Source organism: Vespula vulgaris, chromosome 13, assembly GCF_905475345.1.
Source record: "Vespula vulgaris chromosome 13, iyVesVulg1.1, whole genome shotgun sequence".
In the NCBI taxonomy this organism is placed as follows: domain Eukaryota; kingdom Metazoa; phylum Arthropoda; class Insecta; order Hymenoptera; family Vespidae; genus Vespula; species Vespula vulgaris.
This window is the reverse complement of record NC_066598.1, coordinates 19993-39584: the sequence shown is the minus strand read 5'-3', so window position 1 is coordinate 39584 and position 19592 is coordinate 19993. Positions and strand designations below refer to the sequence as shown.

The following is a 19592-nucleotide window of genomic DNA, read 5'->3' as shown; positions in this document are numbered from 1 at the left end:
TGACTAACGGCGGATGGTATTTCAGCAATATGGCGAATCGGATAGAGATTCGGTAAGCGGAAAAACGTAAATCTCAAAGCGTAAGTCTCATAAATGATATTGGAAAGAATGACAAGTTTCATTGGTTTACGTCGGCAACGCGTAATTGCCGTTTTTTAATTTAATCGATGTAATTAATAGTACGCTCGCATCGATTGCTGTTAAAGTAGTATCCTGCTTTATATAATATTGATCGATTGTTCAAAAAACAAACATCTGAGCAGACGCTGAAACAACAATGGAAATCATTATCGCGCAGGCAAACGGAGCTGATGGCAGAACAGGCTATTTAAAATATTATTTACTACATGCATTTTTCAAGGGATTCAAGGGAAGCATCAGTCAAATAATTCCAAATACTTGAATATATACAACAGTACCGATTTGTTCTATTTCGATAAGAAATTATTTTTGACGATGTAACAATTCCTTAATGTCGTAGATCTTAAGGAAGACATTTAGAAAATTGTTCAATGTGTCAGTGTTTCAATATAGACAGCACGTATCGCGACGATTCGTTGAATAATTTTCTTCGTAATACCGAGCAATCATCCTCCTACCATGTTTCTCGCTCGTCACTTTTGTAATATCGATTTTCTCTTTCTCGCTTGCCAACAAGATACGCTGTTAACTAATACTAACGAACAAATATTATTCTGTTTCAGGTAAGAGAAAGAGATGAACTTAAACTATGAAGAAATCCGAAGCAAAAGCTCCATCGAATTCGATATAGACAATGGAGTAGACTTTGAGCTATTTAATGCTTCGACTTAATGACTTTAAGGTGAGTAAAGACGATAGTTTTCAGAGGGATTCAAAATGATAAAAGCTCTAATTGATATTAATTCATTAGTCGTTAAACTCACAAGGAATACCGCAACTCCACGATGCGACAGCACTCATAAGTCTTTCCGTATCGATAGCATCGCCACGAGAATACGTACTAGCAAAGAAACGTGGTAGTCGAATGAATGGCTCGACTGTTTCCTGACAAACTCTGACGTTTCATGCACGAAATACCGACATGTTGCGCGATAATGAAGCGTGAATTAATAAGTCGACGATGAATGAGAGGAGGAAAACCGGCGTCAAAGCGATTTATTATGAGCGCTGGAACGTCCGCCCTACCGAATTGAAAACTCAATGTGGATCGTTCTCGTGCGATGATCTTTCTTTTATTATATTTTATAAGTACGTATTAAATAAGAAAAATGTATTGTATTAAACAAGAAAACTGTCTGTTAGTGCTTCATTTCGCAGAGAAACATGGAACAAATATTCACATTCGTTTCTTACATCTTCTCGCGAAAAGAGAATATCAATTGGTGGTATAATTGCTCGCAGTGTGTGTGTGTGTGTGTGTGTGTAAAGGATGACGGAAAAAAGAATTAAGGAGAAAGAACCTTAGCGTGTCCTTTTCGTATGCATTCGTAAACCGGAAACTGGGCTTTCAGATCCACCGCGAAAAGAGTTTCAAAAATCCAACAACACGATATCGAATAACGGGGAAATTAAAGTGGCACCTTCGAAAAGAAGTGGGTGGAAGCAGGAAGGAGTACGTCGTAGCCTTCTTTACTCGGCTCATCGCGTTCAAATGTACGCACGAGAGAACGATTTGCAATGTATGTGTACGTGTTCGTGTTATTTAACGAGGTCATCCACTTTTTCTTTTCTTTTTTTTTTACCAACGACAGCCAGGGTAAAGTACTAGCGCCTGTTAACGTCCAGACTCTACTATTCACGTGTTGCTCTTATGAGGTATCTGAAACTCTCAACGAACTGAAACCATTTTCTGTCTTTGAAAGCAAAAAAGATTATAACTGATGCAAGCTATGTTGGACGTTCCACTTTTCACACTGAGGACTACTGAGAAAATCAGGTGGTCGGATCGATCGTCGAAATGGTCCTCCCTGCGTGTTGGTTGCGTCCCCGCTGTCACCTTCTCGATAGAGCTAGACGCTGAGCAGGAGCTCGAAGGAAAACGGGGTCAGGAACGGATATAGGTATCGATAGTTCAACACCACCGCCCATTTAGAGGCTAGTATTTCTCTCTCTCTCTCTCTCTCTCTCTCTCTCTCCCCGTCTTTTTTCCCAGCGTTAAAAAGAGGTCCCTCTTTTCGTCGATGAGAAATTGCATTCGTTTGTAGATATTTTCTGAAATCACTTTAAATCTCTCTAAACAGTCAGTTTGTCGAACAAGAAGCCTTAAGACGATATTGAAATCAAACTTGAAAGGACGAGAAGTCTCGACGAGTAGCATCTTCATAAAAAAAAATCAAAATTCTGAAATAAAACGCAAATTTTTTTCTTTCTCCCTTTTATGACATTGCGTGCAAAGTAGAAACTCGGTTAGGACGAGACGTAAATAATTTATAATATAGTAGTTTCTCTCGCTAAGCTTCGACGTGGTCTCGTTCGTTCTCTCTCCCTCCTCCCTCTCTCTCTCTCTCTCTCTTTCTCTCTCGTCTAGTTCTCACGAGCGCGCGCGCGTTGGTTGTATATCGAGTGAGCTCTGGGTCTAGTTGTGTCTGACTGGGAGGGTCGGGCGCAGGAGCAGAGGCACGGCAGGACAAACCGACGGGGCGCACGTTCGTAGGGAACGAACGTCGGACGGACCGACGGATAGAACGACGTACCTCTTGCCGAAGAAGGACTTCCAGACCTCATACAGTTCTAGTAACGCACGAGACGGCACTCGATTGACAGCATTCTAGCAGCTCTCGCGTTTATTACGAAAGAAAAAGAGATTATAGAGACCTAGATATCCCGAGTTTTCCAGGTAAGCTTGCACAACGCTTTTTCGAGTTCGCGATTCTTTCCGAGTGATCGTCCTTTTTTCCGGTTCGTGAAAACGAGATCGATGTGAAGACTGAAGAGGAGTAGAGAATCTACCGGGTGGATATTCGTGACGTATCAATGAGTACGATCGTTGTAACGCATTACGACATTTATGAAAATTATTTTTCCAACAGCAGCGATTCCGCAGAAATTTTCTGTATTTTCACATTTTGCGTTACGTATTTTTTCCGCTTATATGAACACAAAATTTGTTCGTGCCCTTAAAATCATACTTCGTACGATAGCGTGCACCGGAGTGAAATGAGGTCGTAGGTCAGAGGCCTACTTAAACGTACGTCGTAGATAGTCAGAAAGATTGAGTCTTATTTAATATCGTGAATTCTGAAAGTGGATATCGAATCTTTTATCGAATCGAGAATCGAACGAATTCCGAGATGTAGCGCTGTTCGCGACCGAGCTGATAGGTCGTCCCAGAAAGAACCAACATATCGTGGTCGTTAACGAGACAGCGTTCGCGGATCGTTAGATCCCGTCATTGTAAAATTGGTGCTCGATTTAGTACCTGTCATGGCTGAATAAGAGATAACGCCACTTATGCAACTCTTACTACTTGCTGCGTAGCATACTCTCTAGGCGTCCCTAGAATAAGATTGCTGATCCTGTTCTCTAACGACCTAATAGACCGATAGTTGAATTAGTTCTTCTTCTTTTTCTTCTTCTTCTTCTTCTCCTTCTTCTTCTTCTCCTTCTTCTTCGATATTCGACGGTGCTTTACTGACGAGCACTCGCACGAACTCGACTTGCACATAGGTATTTAGCGCTTCGGCACTCGTCACGCGCAGTAGCATTTGTTCTTAATTATTGTAGATCTTTTGATCGAGCAATCGACAGCGTCCGATTCCAATTAAAATGAAAATCATTATTAATTCGTCATCGATGCCACCTCCGCTCACTCGGTGAAATTCGTGAAGTAAGATGGCATTATATTTTCTTAAGTTAAGATGGCATTGGACACTTCGTATCCTACAAAACTTGTCTTGCAATAATCCAACCTAACCTATTTGTTTGATTGTATTTTTTATTTCCATTTGTCGCAAAACGTTTACTGTGTCAACGTTTAATATGCCAAGTCGAAGGCAAGTTTGCGAAAGGTAAGACCTATTGTACGAGCCGATTCCGTCAATGACACTAGAGAACAAAATATCAGACGAGAACGCGATAAAAGAAGAAGTCAGGGCGAAGAAAGTACGAGAAAACAGCGAACGTCAGGTATTCGAGCGAGGCTCCATGACTAGAGACAGTGTGCCGGGGGCATTGTTCCGATGGTATGGCGCTTGGAGAAAAAGGAAGAACAAAGATTTTACCGATAGCTAACAAATAAAGATGGACGCGCACGATGCGTTAGTACACTTGGTGTCTGCGAAAGTCGATCGTTGAGTTACTTTTTACTAAGGCCTGGATGGTCGATGGTACTATCTCAATGCTGTCGAGATCGTCAAAGTTATAGAAATTTCCTACATTTTTTCTTTCTATTCGATATTAGAAGACAATGCAGATAGTCCAAATACTTTCTTCTTAGATTCCAAGATTACATTCTATTTACGTGTAACTTCAACAGGCGCAGGCTCTAAAATCGAGCTAATGGATTAACGTACAGGAAGCAACGATGCGGTATAGGATAAACATAGCCACGTGACAATAGAACATAGTCATTGCAAAGCGTCGCCGCAGGTGATTCAAAGATGTTGCTCCTCGATAAAACGACATTGCCGCCTGCCCGCACACGGCTTCGGCCCTTATCTGTCGTTACCCTCGATCTGCTCGTACATTTTGCTCGCTCGATACAAGTTATGAATTCTAAGGGAGGATGCACCAGAGCCGGACTGTCTCCGTCAATGCGAAAATTATTCTTCTTGAATTTCTTTTGGACCTTCAAGCAATGATAGAATAATACACTCGCAATGCATGCCCATTTGTCTACGTGTCACAACGTCGTCCGTTATCTTCCTACATTTTTCTTCGCCTTTTACAGTTCAAGTATCGATTGTGTCGCGTTATTAGTCGCCCGCATTCGACGATGGACAAGTCAGCAAGGAACAACTACTTTCGTTCGAAGTAATTCCTCTGTTTGTCATTTCTTATGGACGTTAACGACAGTCCTGCTAGTCGGTCCTCTTTCTAATGATCCTGAAAATAGAAACAATTATTTGGAAGATAAAATAGGTTGGAAAGAGCGAGCGCAAAAAATCGCACCCACGCTATCGTAAATTCTGTAACCTATATATCGACACGTCGTAACTCAACGTGTCGTCACAAACGGTATCGATTCAGTTCGGTCGAAATAAGCCACAAAAGTGCAATAGGCAAGACTCCTCTAGTGAAATTAATCCCGTAGAGAGTACTAGTCGATTATCTTCGACGGTAATCCAATCGCACTTTTTTCCATTTGTCTTATAAATTCTCTTTCCCTCTATCGTCCGAACATACAAATACCCAAAAATCTAAGAAGCTGGCAGATACTGTCTCTCGATACCAACGTAACTAGCCGATAACCGATGTTTCCATAACCTAGCAAGATCTTTAGAAACTTTAGTCGTCGTTTGGTCACGATCGTTTCCTTGCATTTTCCTGATCCAACAAAGTCAACCTCTTTAATTCAAATCTTCTGGGTAGTCTTCGATTTATCTACACATAGATTAATTTCGATTGGATTTAATCAGTTATTGCAAAAGCTTTCGTCTTTTTTTTCCGGAAGCCTCGCAATGCATGAACGCGTTAATTTCCCATATTAGATATGAAACCATGAGCCGTAGTATGCATCTATGTGCATATAAACGACGGAATTGAACACACTCTCACCGGGTCGGATCAATAACTCCAGGAACGGGCAGTTGCCCTGTACTCGTACAATGCCGACGGAGCATGCACGGTCCGTTTCTGCTTTTCCGACGGAAATAAGAGCGGATGTTTTGGACGTGCCGAAGGCTAGCACCGATTGTCTTCTATAACGAAATATGTTCCTTTGGAGAAACCGATTTTCACGCTCGTCGGGCAACAAGATAAGAACGCATCGAATGAATATAAGGTAGTTTTTAGACTTTAAGATAATATCGGTAGGTGAGAAAATCCAATAAAACATTTCTTTTGCACAATTTCTTTCTCAGATATCCCGAGCCAAGTTTATTAAAGAGATAATAACTGAGAAAAAATGTACAGATATAATAATATTCCGTAGATGTAGTTACACGCGGGCGAGTTTAACGATTGCGATCCATGTCTCCTGATAAAATTCCTGGTTTCGCCGAACCGCATTAGGCGATGAATCACCATAATGTTAGTCCTGACACAGAGCTCGCACGAAGCTCACACCTCGTAGATTCCACTTCTTTCTAGAAGTTGTCCAAGCGCGCGCGAACACAATGTCAAAAGGATAAGGATCAAGAAGGTACGTGGACGTACTTATTCAATCTTTTTTTAACTTTTATTCGCAAACTGTTCCAATGAAATTAAAAAAAAAACAAATCAACAAAAAAGAAAAAAGAAGAAAACGAAAATAAGAGTGATGTCTAGGGATCGGCTCGATAAAAATACAAGAACGTCTGAAGGTTAACGTTTGTTGCGATCGAACGAGCCACATTAAAGCAACGCGTTTCTCTTTTACATTACAAAGCTCTACCCTTTATCGAGAGTGAAAAAGTTCTGATCGTGGGACTACTAAGATCCGTGGTAAATAGTCGTTTATGCGACTAGTACTTCGTGCCCCGTAGCTTTATTTACATAATTATTTTCAATCTGCAAGCTTGTCACATACTTTTCGTACAATAACTTATTTCACGCAAATCTTTCCCTATTGCTGGATGGAATGTTGTTCTACATGAAAATATGTGTGTGTGTATATATATATATATTTGTGTGTGTGTATCCACCTATATGTATGTATGTACATGTAATACATATACAAACTGGGCCCAGTGTTATATTAATCGGAAACACGAACTTGGATTCCAAGATACCTATATGCTTGTATTTGCCAAGGTCAATCGCCGGTAGTAAGACGATAACGCGATCTCTCATTGCGCCTCGCCGGTTATGACGGTTTGCGTGTCTTCCTCCGTTTACATTTACCCCCTTAGCCGTCTGCGCTTTCCGTTTCTTGTAAGTCGTTAAGAACGCGCGGCAGTTTAACAGGCCGCAACCGATATTTACCATTATTTACCATGCAACGTGCAAGCGCCCACAAAATGACTCTTCGGAGTTACGGTGCCCCTGTAAATTTTTCTTAAAATCTTTCGAAGTGCGTCCCGAATCTCGCATCTAATTATTTCAAAAATTTCATGCTCATCGGAAGAGTTCCGTCAATGTCCGACCTATTGAAGTTTATTCTATCGATCGGGCCCTTCTTTAAAATGCAAAATGTTGTTACGTACTTACTGCATTTTCCGACGGTAAATACTTATCATCTAGGTCAATGATTGACGATAAACAAATTGCATTTGACATCACATAAATCCTAAATATTTATTAAAAACGAAGTTTCTGAACTTAACATGTCACCTCCATTAGTGACTAGATTACTGTCACTTGAATACATGGAAATATGGTATTTTACAATAGTAACGTCACTTCTAAAAACAAAAAAGAAAATGTCACAGAATAAATGAAGCATGTAAAAATCGTATTTAATTGATCTCACCGTCACAACAACCTTGTCGTAAGAGCACATAATATCGAGTGGAGACACGTACGTAGAATGCGCGTGGTAATTTATAATTGACGGTTAACGTCGTTGCACGCATTGTAGGTACATATCAAAGTAGGCGCCTGTAACTGTCAGGTATACCGTGTACCTGACTATCGTGAATTATTCACAGTACTTGCGAGATTTAAGTGTCCATAGCTTTTATGCACGAAACGTACTACGTCTGATATGTCGATATACAGAAGAACGGGAATCTTCCAAGTTGTTACCTTGGATTGTTTTTTCTTGACAAGATATATCATCATTTAAGTAAGATATCTAGGAAATTATGTTATTTAAGTAAAATAATTCATAGAACTTTATCTGAAACATTCTTGGAAGAATCCTCAGTAGGAAGCTGATAAGTTGCTATATATATATAATATCGATACACGCTGGTAAAAGTTAGACTACCGACATCACGAGCAGGAGCAAGTCCTGCTTTGCACCATAGCAAAAAATTTTATCAACAAAAATGATTCAAGATGTAGCAACGATACCATCGGTATCGTGCACATTGGCTCTATTCACAGTCCAATCGAGTGACTGTTGTTGATACGCAACAGGTTCCATGGAGGACCATATTGTCAGAAGCTACAAGATGCTCAAATCGATCTAAAGTCTATCAAACAGCAGGTGTACGAACAAACCTCAATGGATTCGCAAGAGACGACTAACAATGCGGCTTTGGTTCGTGGTACGAGCATGGTAAGCAGAAGCGATAAAGTAAAAAAGCAAGAAGGCGATATTATAATTGCGAGAATCATTCAACTACATAGATGGGAACTTGGCTGCAATCATATTTTTTCAACTTTATAACCCAACATTAATCGTGTTCCCTTTTGCTCTGTTATCTGCCGATCTTAATGTTAAATCCCTATGTTGTGGTAAGAAAGTAGCAACGTTAGTACTATAAATTCGTTATTTAAAAATATTTAAGGTCACAGCCAAGGTCTCCTTATATACCGAAATTCGTGTTGGTAATCCCATTCCAACGAAGCACAAAAACGGTATTCGACATTAAAAATTCGTAAACGCGACAGAAAGTTTGTTTAACTTTGTTTAAACGTAACAGCAACTGGTATAAAAAGGTGGAGACCGTGTTCATTTGTCAGGCAGTATTCCTACCAAAACGCTTCTTAACGAGATGAGAAGAGCGACAGCGAGAGCGAGAGAAAGAGAGAGGGAGGGAGGGATAGTCGTGTACACCGAAGAGAAGGGCTTTCTTGAGTCACGCCAACCTAAAAGGCCTCGACGAATCGTGATGGATATCGATAATGTATCTGGACTACAATCATTCGTGGTTCAATCCCATAACGAAAGCAAAGTTAAGCGGTGGCAGGTACCGTGGAAATGTTTCTCGAGACGTCACCGTCGTCTCGTATTATCGAGAGATCGATGAGCCCAGGGCCGATAGAGCGCATCCCAATTTCTGCGCTTTGCACGACCGCCCTTACGATTTTCTCAATTCCCAAGCAATTACTGATCTCGAGCGACTGATGCCGTGTAAAATATCGTTTCGAAATAATTGATAGATAGGCTACCTATAGCGGTAATGGTATAGATAAAATCCTTTTACGAGGAAACAAGAACCAATGTATGTATATTGATGGATTAAACATTTTATATAGTTCATTCGATCTACTTCTTTACAATCTTGACAAATGGTGAATCAATGTGTCGACTAATGAATCTTTGAAATATTTTCGAATAATTATAATTACTTTCCTAATATATCAATTAAAAATCCATACTTGTTTCACCGTTCATACAATAGAAGTTCGCCGCACTCGTTCTTATTAGCAATGGGAAAAGAGAAAAGAGAAAAAATAACAAGAGAAACGGAATATAGTGTTTCGTCGCTACTTATATAGGAGAGCGCAACTGCCGGCAATTGTTATGCTAAAATAACAGGGCCTTAAAAATGGGGGAGCAGATTCGTCAGACTTTTACAATATAGGAACGAAGCAAGGGCAAACTTACGGATTAAGAAGCAGCGTGCACGTTCGAGTGAATACATGGGGTGCGTTTACCCTTTGCTGTATAAGGATACGCGCATGACGTACGTGATGTGGAACATGCGAAACCCTAATATTCGAAAGCCTTAAGATCCTCGAAAGTTCATATTCGTTAGAGATATTTCAAACCTGCAATTAGACGTGCTCGGTTGTCTTTCGTTTGCAAAGTTATATAATTAGGTATATTTCCTTTTTCGTCCATTAATCATGGATAAATAATCCAGTTGGCACATCGATTAAAGGACTTAGAACATTAGGTAAAAATATCAATGAAGAAGTTGCGCGTATTCCAAGAATATCAAGCAGACGTTTGCGTTCCTAAATTGCTATCGGGATGTTTCAGTTTCGAATAAATCCGAGATGAAACATTATTCCGTAGGTAAAGCAGAGTGCACCTCTATCGCCAGGCTTTCAAGCGAGACCTCAAGTTGCTTCTACTGGATTTTCAAGATATCCGGTATATAATGGCCCTATAGGAGCTAACCGTCCTGCAGGACAACAAGCACAACACCCTGTTCATGGTTTAGAAATTCACTCGTCCATAGGCCAATCTAGAACGAACCAACTTGCGCAACTTCGACCACACGGGCTTTCACCGAGGCCTCCTGGAAACCGAGCGTATCCTCCTGGAAATCCAGCGAATCCGCCTGGAAATCCGCCAGTCCATTCCCCTAGACAAATACAAACCAAGCAAAACCTAATACAAATTTCTCAAAATCCCCAAAGTCCAAGATTCGGATCGCCTGGAGTCAGAGTAGCAAATCCATCGAGTGGAAGATCTCCGGCCCCACAATCGGTAGGGCCCAGACCAAATTATCAAATACAACAAACGTCGAATCAAAGAAACGTCATTGAGCAGAGAACGGAGCAAAGAATCTTCGATTTGCCTGCACCAGCATCTACAAATCAACTTCAAACTAAAAGTTTCAATACACCGGGACCACTTCACAACTCGGTGGCCCAAAGACCAAGGAATGATACGTCCTTAAACACAGGAAAATCAAATCAATTGTCCAACAAAGAGAACAAGCAATCTGTACGTCCTCGTATAATTATTGACAAAATGCCGGACTTGGACGAGGAAAAGACCGATCTTGTCCGAGAGAACTCTGTTCAGAAAAAGAAGACCGACATTCGCAGTGGTGGCGAGAACGATGACGACGATGACGACGTTGTGATGGATAATGAAAAGTCTCCGAGACAAAATGGTAGTGCTGTTTCTGATAGCGAGAAGTCACTACGGTCGGGTGACAGTTTAGCTCCCAATAATGACAAATCGCCACGGAGAAATGGTAACGTTGATCGTAACAAGGAACTCCCATTGGATTCCTCCATATTATCAGAAATACAAGGGAAAAGTGAGGATACCGGTAAGTCAGTAACTCGGCCAGGCACAGCTACGATCGATACTAAACCGGAAAGAAAATCTTTCGAGCAAACGATCGTCCCTAAAAACGACAACGAACAGTCGGAAAAAGAAACTTCGTTAGTCAAGTCGGAAGATAAAACGTCGATTAAAAATGATTCTGTAGGCGATAAATCTATTTTCGCTAGAAATGATAAGATTGTTGACTTGATTAAAGAGGAAGAAAAATATGGGAATGAATCTTCCGGTAGTTCTGCATCAAGAAAAGTAGAATGTGAAATTGAGGAGACAAAAAATAAACGTTCGTTGGTTGAGGAAATGAAAACTAATGAAAATAAACACGATGAAATAGAAGACAAATCGAAGGAAAAGAAAATTGAGAAAGATGAAGTCAATGAAATAAATATGAAAGAAGATTGTGGAAGGTATCCCACTAGTCCCTCATTAAATGCCATACATTCTGCAGGTCAGAATGATAAAAATGATTCTACATTAAGCATCAATGACACCGAAGAAAAAACAAAATGTCCGGCAAGTCTTTCAAAGAATGTAGATCAAATACCGAGAACACCTTCCAAGTCTCCATCACCGGACATTATAAAAGAAAAGAAACGACAAACTCCGCCGATACGAAGTCCTTCGAACATTCCAACCCGAGCTGACCCTGAAGAAGCACCGAAAACATTATCGAAATCTCCATCACTGTTGGATGCCACTACAGACGGCAAACTTCGACAAGCTTTAAACGATCCAACTATCCAGTCTGTCGAACAAATACCGAAAACTCCAGCGAAGTCTTTCCCTATCTCTACTCCTCCCTCTCTCTCTCCATCTCCTTCTCCCTCTCCCTCTCCTGATGTCGTAATAGAAGATAAAAGAAAATTAACTGCGAGCCCATCGAATAATTTAACGATGCAAAACCTGGAGCAAGACTCGAAAACTCCGTCAAAATCTTCCGATATCTCTAGAGCCTCTACGCCGACAGTTGTAGACACTCAGACAGATAATAAGTCAGAAAGTATAAACCCAGAAAAATCTAGTAGACCGCCGTCAGCTCTGTCGAAAGATTCTGTTTCAGAGAAACAGGCTCCTACAATACCGTCGAGACCTTCCTTGTCGGAAGCTCATGACAAGTTGTCTTTACCAGAATCCTTACCCACACCACCGAAATCACCTCAGGAAAGTGTAAAAGGTTTCGATAATGGACAGAGAAGATCTTTGTCTTCTCCTGGTTCTCCAAAATCACCGAAATCAGCGATCAATATTAAATCTACCGAGGGCGAAAAGAAAAAAACTACCTTTGCTGAGGATTCGATCATTAAGAAGGATGAAAACGTGGAGGAAAAGAGTGAAGCTTCTTCGCGAGAGACTTCGAAACCGACAACGCCTACTGGAAAGCCACGACGTGTACAGACACCCGTCAAACTACAGAACGAGAAACAATATAAAGGTTGCAAACATAAAATAAAGTACTTGCACCCATTACCATTAAAGAGGTTCAGAATGTTTTGCAATTTATTGATGAGCCTGCAGTGAAGTTTTTGACATACGCTTATTTTTCTCTCTTATGCTTGAATGTATAAACGACTCTATTAGTTTTATCAAATGTTTTGATTTTATTATGACCGATATCAACGAGATTTTGCTTCGGTGTTCTCTTTCTAAATTAGATTTCAATTATATAATGGTCGAACATAGTGTGTATGTGTGTGTTTCTCTGTGTATAAAACGTTTATCTATATCATATTTTTTTATTTTTACAGAGACTGAAAGTGACAGTGCAAGTAACGATTTGAGCCAGCATAACGCTGTAAGTATACGAGTATTTTCGAATACCTACCCAGAAATGAGAAGCAATATAGATTAAGATCTCATATCTCCATTATAGCCACCGACTACAAATGGAGTAGCAGATTCACCAACAAAAAAATCACCATCAAAGACCAAAGAAAGCGACAAGAGATCAACAGCTGGATCGCCGACAAAATCACCTAGTAAGTCTGCCAAATCATTACCAAGAACTCCAGAGACACCATCATCGACAGGGAGTCAAGAAAAGAAGAGTAAGTCAAGTCCGTTATTCCATTCTTTATGTTTCTCAACGACAGATCCTCAATGATATAACAATCATCATTGAATTTTCCTAACGATACAGAAGTTCCAATGAACAAAATCCAAGTTGGGGCTGCGCCGTCACCGAATTTGAAAACGGTTCGATCGAAAATCGGTTCTCTAGAAAATGCGAGTTACAAACCAGGTGGTGGAAAAGTTAAAATAGAGAACAGGAAGTTAGACTTTAGCAAGGCACAACCTAAGATTGCCGCGAAGAACGATAAGTACACGCCAAGTGGCGGTGATAAAAAGGTAGACTCCGTTCTAAAATTTATTAATTTATAAAAAAAATTTGACTTTGCAGTCTTCATTTTCCGAGATTGCGAGCAAACCATGACATAGCGAAATTATTGATCCATATGCTCGAAATTATACGTCCATGGCATATTGTCGAGATTTGTTTTCATTCTCGCTTTATAAATGTAACATTAAGTTTGATTCGATAGGTTAAATGCTTCACCAATCCATTTTTATGTACAATAATAATTTTCATTTCAGATATCTCAAATGAAACTTCAATGGAACGCGAAACCTAAAGTAGGCTCTTTGGAAAATGCAACGTACAAGCCCGGTGGCGGTGATAAAAAGATTGAGACGGTGAAGCTGGATTTTAAAGACAAAGCAAAGCCAAAAGTTGGCTCAAAAGAAAACGCCAAGCACGTTCCTGGTGGTGGAAGTATCAAGGTAAAAGATTCCTTTATAATATATTTTTGCAAACATTGCCTTGTATCCTCGATGATCGAGACTTTATCGATTTTGACATTGATCTTAGCATGTCCGTGTTCTCTCTCTCTCTCTCTCTCTCTCTCTCTCTCTCTCCCTCTCTAATGCACTTATCATTATTAAAAAATTATAATCTAGAAACGTGCCGTTAGTGTTTCTAATGTTTGCATTCCTTTCGTAATAACACAAATTCATAGATCAAGGAAGAAGCGAGTAATAATCGATCAATCAACTGCATACCTAGATATATATATCTATAACACGGAAGAGAGTTAGGTGTCACATGTGTTGAAAGAGGATAATTCTTGATGATAATAAAAAAAAGAAAGAAAAAGAAAATCAAGCAACCAAGTTTTCCGTATATTGTCATTGATGATCAATTTATTCACATTCATATTTTGCTACAGTGATTAACAGAATGCTCGCTTCGTTCGTTCGACTTAAAGAAAAGAGCGATTTCAATAAAATATATACTTACTTATTCGTGAATGAAACGTTGCATGCGGAATGTAATGTATATGCGACAATAAAAACTTAGTTCCGCGATATCATTATGATTCGTGATATTATAGTATTAGAGAAAAATAATAAAAAAAGAGAAAAGAAAATGGGAGGGTCGTGTTCGAAGCTGCTCATGAATCCTCGTCGTTCGCCGACTAACTATTTCCTCTTCCGTATGCATGCGTTCGTCCACTTGTCATTAATTAACAAGTCATTGTTATTTCTTGGTGTTCAGTCATCGGCGACGCCACCAAAGACCCCGCAGGACACGAATAACGACGTAAGTATATAACGGTCAGTTACATATCTCTATAAAGTCTCTTCCGCATCTATTCCTATATTTGGGTTCTTTCTCGTCATCCGGTACAAGCACCCCGTATGTCGGATTCTCTTATCGTTATTCAACTTCGAATTCAAATTGTGTGGAGGTAATATTTTTCCGAGGCACGGCAACTAATGAGCTTTCATCCTGTTATCATTGCCACGCTAGATCATCGAATCGAGTCATTAATAATTCTACCTACGGGAAAACGTATGCGCTTTTACAATTGATAAACTTGGATGTCGTGCCTGTCGTTTATTTCTGATCAAATACTCTTTCGCTGGATATAGGTATATTAACCAGCAAAGTAAGTAAAAGTATTGTTTGATCGGAGGAACTCTAGCATGACGAAGCATGTCTCAAAGTATTCCAAATTCTTTTTCAGAATTATACGATTTACTATATGTTACGCCATATTGACAGTAGTTTCAATTTCTTTTCTTTTTCTTTTTCAACGGATATGTTCATTATAGTATACGACAATTTTTATTTTTTACGCCATAGATAGAGTAGAGCTTATTATCGATTACGTGAAAGATTAAATAACATACCTCAACTCAAGACGCTTCCTTTTCATTAGCTTAAACGTTGTTTGCTTGCACTTTATTCGATCGAAATGAAACAATAATGTAAAATGATTAATGACAGGAGAATTATAATTGCAGATACAAACGCAGAAGGTCGATATTAAAGCCGAGAGCAAGGTAGGCTCTCTGGACAATGTGAAGCATAAGCCAGGTGGCGGAGACAAGAAGATCTTCAACGACAAAGATTATCTCAGACAGACAGGCTCGAACGTCGAAAGTCTCTGCGGTAGTGGTTCGCAGGTATGTTTTGTGTTTCTCTTATGAGTAATCTCAATTGACAATTCGTAAGATCGATTTTCGAGATTCACCTCTCGACTGTCGATCGATTATTCCGTGCATTAGTTCGAGGCAACCGGTGCTTTTTCTTTGTTTTATCAGAGTCCGCACTAGTCACGTCTGCTAAACTCGCTTCTCACAGTCGCGCTGCATGTATCTTGTAACTATTTTTCAGCACTCTCAATATCGGCAGTCCTACTAACGCGAAAAAAAAAAGAAAAGAAAAAACATATCGAACAAGAACGATATATTGTAAAAGCTTGTATAGAATTTTCTTGGCTAGTATACGTCACACGACGTATGTAGCTCTCCAATTTTCGAACGACGAATGTAACGGGGTCGCGGACGATGGAAAGAATTGGCATCTTGAGAAATGGTTTTAAGGAATGGCTTATCAGGAGCTCGGTTTCTTCTCTAATTCTGATACGTGTCTTGTGCCCGCAGAGCCCCATACCCTCCGGCGCGATCACCGACGGCAAGAACGGCCTGCCAACTTCGGACGAGAACCTCAACCAGGAATGCTAGCTCTCACGAAAACTCGACCGATAATTTTGCTCTTAAACTTCGTCACTTTACGTATAATTCACGTTTACCTTTTCCTTCCTCTACGAGCATCCCAAAAATACATCCCCTTACAAGGGACTCTTTCAAGAGTCGATACTAAGCGTACGATACTCGCGTGAATATCTTTTTCCGTACGGACTCGACACTGCCGATTTTGCGATAAACGAACAATCGCCTTATTTTGATTGGAATATTTCGTTGACAGCGATATTTTCCTGATTCAAATGTTTCACGGCAACGGTTGATTAGTCCAGCATATTCTGTCTGCCTCTTCCCCCAACCCCCCCCCCCTCTCTCACTCTCTCTCTCTCTCTCTCTCTTTCATGCGTGCGTGCATACACATCGTGCATGAGAAATACTTGGGCGTATTTAAACGTATATAATATTTCTGTATTCTGGAATACTATATATGGAATACTATAACATATGCACGATAAATGATTTATTTCTTAATTCGACGTTTTTATTATTGCAACGTCATTATATGTAATTCATTAGAAACTCTATCATTTTACATCTCCAAAAAAGTGTATTCTAAAACGGTGCAAATATTCCTTTAGTAGCCAACAAAGACTATTTTATCGACCGTTAAAATCAATGATATGACGTTGCTGCGATGAACTTGGAGATAAAAAAGTCAATCAAACTTGTTCATTATCGAACAAATAAGTTCTCGTTGGACAAATAAATTTTTAAACGAGCGTCTATCGATTATCAGAGGAAACCAATCAAAAGGAATATCAAAAAGGAAACTTGTCGCGTTTCAAATTTGTCTCCTTCCAAGATGAATTTATATATTTTTTTGCATAAGCCCAAAACTGTGTCATTGAACAGAAGAAATCTGCACCGTCAGTGTTTTATGATCGTTTATATACTTAGAATAAAGGATAGAGAAAGAGAGAAAGATAGACGGAGATACAGCAACGACCGCATTCCGTACGTATGTCATGTTTGTGATGTAACGTGCTTAATTAACATCTTTCTCGTCATCGTTCACTTAGTTCCTCCACATCGTCGTATCGCGTTTTCGCGTTTTCGTATCGAGTTCGAGTATGCGTCATATCTTCTATCACTAACAAGAGAACCATTATAATAAGAAAAAAAAAAAAAAACAATTTGGGTCATATTTTCCTTGTTTATTTCTTCTTTTAATTCAACATCACCAATGGTTCTCTTGTAAAGAATATACGAAGTACGGTCGACGTACGAAGCATAAAAATTGTATACGAAAATGTTAATATCATAATTAACAAAGACCGTATCGTAAACGGAATGATCCCAATCAAGAATTGCAACTGCGCGAGTGATTAACCTCGTACAATTCTTATTTAAAATACCTATAGGCACATATATCTTTATTCTTTCTATTTTCTAATTTTCTATGATACGGCATAGTGGCAAATTTTTTCATTATAATCGTGAGTGTGTAAGGTAACATTTCGTTTAATCGTTGATACAACTAAGTTTATTTGGTAGCTCGCTAATAAAAGGATAACAGTAGATGAGAGATCAATAGGGATTAGATTGAACGATTTATGATATTATTATTCTCCGTAGAATCCACGATCGTCGATTTTATTCCGGATTGGTCGTATCATTGAGAAACAAGACTATAATATTCGCACGTATCAGACAGATCGCTTTCTTCGGTTTCGATAAAGAGAAAAGTGTCTGATTTGAGTGAGTTCTGAGACGAAGAAAAACGCAGCTTCATAGCCAGCGTACGAGGTATAATATTGTAAGCGAGGAAGATTAATTCTGGATCGTTTAGTACATCGAACTCGTTTCAGATTGTATCTAAATGACATAGAGAGTACGAGATATTTGTAATCGTTACTGTAGATACGTAAACTATATTGCTATTCGTTGCACTCACCAGTATAATAATAAATCTATCGCTAGAAAATAATATAATTATCTCGATAATTAAGAGAAATCGTCAGAGTATGCTATTATGGAATGAACGGAAAGAAAAAAAGGGAGGTAAATGAAAGCATCTTGTTTGTCGTCTTCACTTTAGGACGTTTCATGCAATTTACACGTCGCTAGAAAATACATGTATGTAATATTACACATTATACTATATTGCTTCCATACTGACTACTGTGTACCTCGGTTCGATTAACATCCGAATATTTCGCAATAATAAGGAAGAAAAGAGAAAGAAAGAAAAAAAAAAGAGAAAAAACTAATCTTAGGTTCTCATAATTGTCACAAGTTACCACTTCGTACGAACGCAATTGTGCAATGACTGTCCGGTATATCTTTTTCAGGAGGTTCATGCTGGAATATCGCAATAATATTTTTGTTTTTAAATTTACATTAGCTGTCTTTGTCATTTATCACCTCCACGTTCGATCCTAAGCACATTAGTGATCGATCCTATTGCGTACGAGACGACACAAGGACCAAGGTGTGTCTTTCAAAGAACATAGCAAAATTAAAATTGCACAAGGATACTTGGCGCGCGCGCACACACGAAATATACGAAGAACAGCAATCCTAACAAATCTAAATAATTGCTACGGCCGAGAGTAAATGAAAACGTTCTAAGCAATACGTTTATCTCTTTTCTCTAACTTTTTTTCGAACTAATATTCCCAATAGACTCTGAAACATAGGCTCTAAAACATACCGTAGTAAGAATTTAACTCGATTGCAAGAATTAATACAAGTATATACATATCAGCACAGCGTATATCTTCACCTTCACGTATATAACACACGTCGAGCTACGAAATACCGTCAGAGCACTCACCGCCACTGTAAATCAAGGTCAGTTTGCACATTCGCTAATCTCGTATATCTCATAATATGACAGTAAATCATCGACTCTGATACACAAACACACACGCGCGCACACACACAAATAGTTCATACCTACATGACCTATTAAAAATCAGGATTAGACGCATACGTAAATCACTTTAAACGAGCATCCTGTATTCAGGTTCAATGCATTGCGGAACAAACGAATCAGGAGAAGACGAAGAGTAGCGATCTACCGCAGCCTCCACCATCTACGCCGACTCGAGGGCGCACCGTAAAGTCACCCTCTCGCGTGATTACTGCTCAAGCTGTTCGCAGCAGCCTGGCTAAGTCACCAACGTCAAATAAGAAGGATGTCCTTTCAAAAAACACGAACGATACTTCGATACAGAATGTAGAAAAAGACGAAGAGAAGAAAAATACCTATGAGAAAAGAAGTCCGATCAAGGAGTCTGATCCTTTCAAATTGTCGAAACCTTCGAATACTCCTCGCCCACCAAATAATCTACGATTGAGAAACACTGATAACACATCTCCAAGAAAGACTTCCCCGAATGAGCTGCGTCTTCCTAAATTGACAGCTTCGCCCGTTCACCAAGAAGTCAATACCGTCTCGGAGACACACTCTAAATTAATTTTACCGAAATTGATCGAATCCTCGATGCAATCTACTCGCGTAGCTCAATGAGTACCACTTTTTATTATTTTATCGTGATAGAGTAGAAATAAAAGCGGAATAATCGCTTTGGAAGCACATAAGCAGTAAAAAGAAAAATCG

At 39.4% G+C, this 19592-nt stretch overlaps 2 protein-coding genes across 4 annotated transcripts; both read left to right on the top strand.

Moving 5' to 3' along the window:
- The first annotated feature begins 704 nt into the window (after window positions 1-704).
- On the top strand, window positions 705-18365 carry LOC127068399 (microtubule-associated protein tau). 3 transcript variants are annotated; one of them, XM_051004520.1, is made up of 9 exons: window positions 705-823; window positions 9974-12410; window positions 12724-12770; window positions 12849-13023; window positions 13116-13324; window positions 13571-13756; window positions 14532-14576; window positions 15284-15445; window positions 15926-18365. In XM_051004520.1, exons 1-9 carry the CDS (start codon window positions 800-802, stop codon window positions 16004-16006), a joined length of 3366 nt encoding a protein of 1121 aa, XP_050860477.1. In that variant the 5' UTR covers window positions 705-799; the 3' UTR covers window positions 16007-18365. The 3 variants fall into 3 exon arrangements, with proteins under 3 accessions (XP_050860477.1, XP_050860476.1, XP_050860478.1); XM_051004519.1 differs by lacking the exon at window positions 705-823 and adding an exon at window positions 8143-8284; XM_051004521.1 differs by lacking the exons at window positions 705-823; window positions 14532-14576 and adding an exon at window positions 8143-8284.
- On the top strand, window positions 18293-19502 carry LOC127068301 (uncharacterized). Its single transcript, XM_051004260.1, has 4 exons — window positions 18293-18303; window positions 18372-18458; window positions 18686-18719; window positions 18996-19502. The coding sequence occupies exons 1-4, from the start codon at window positions 18293-18295 to the stop codon at window positions 19500-19502; spliced, it is 639 nt and encodes a 212-aa protein (XP_050860217.1).
- Window positions 19503-19592: the final 90 nt, after the last annotated feature.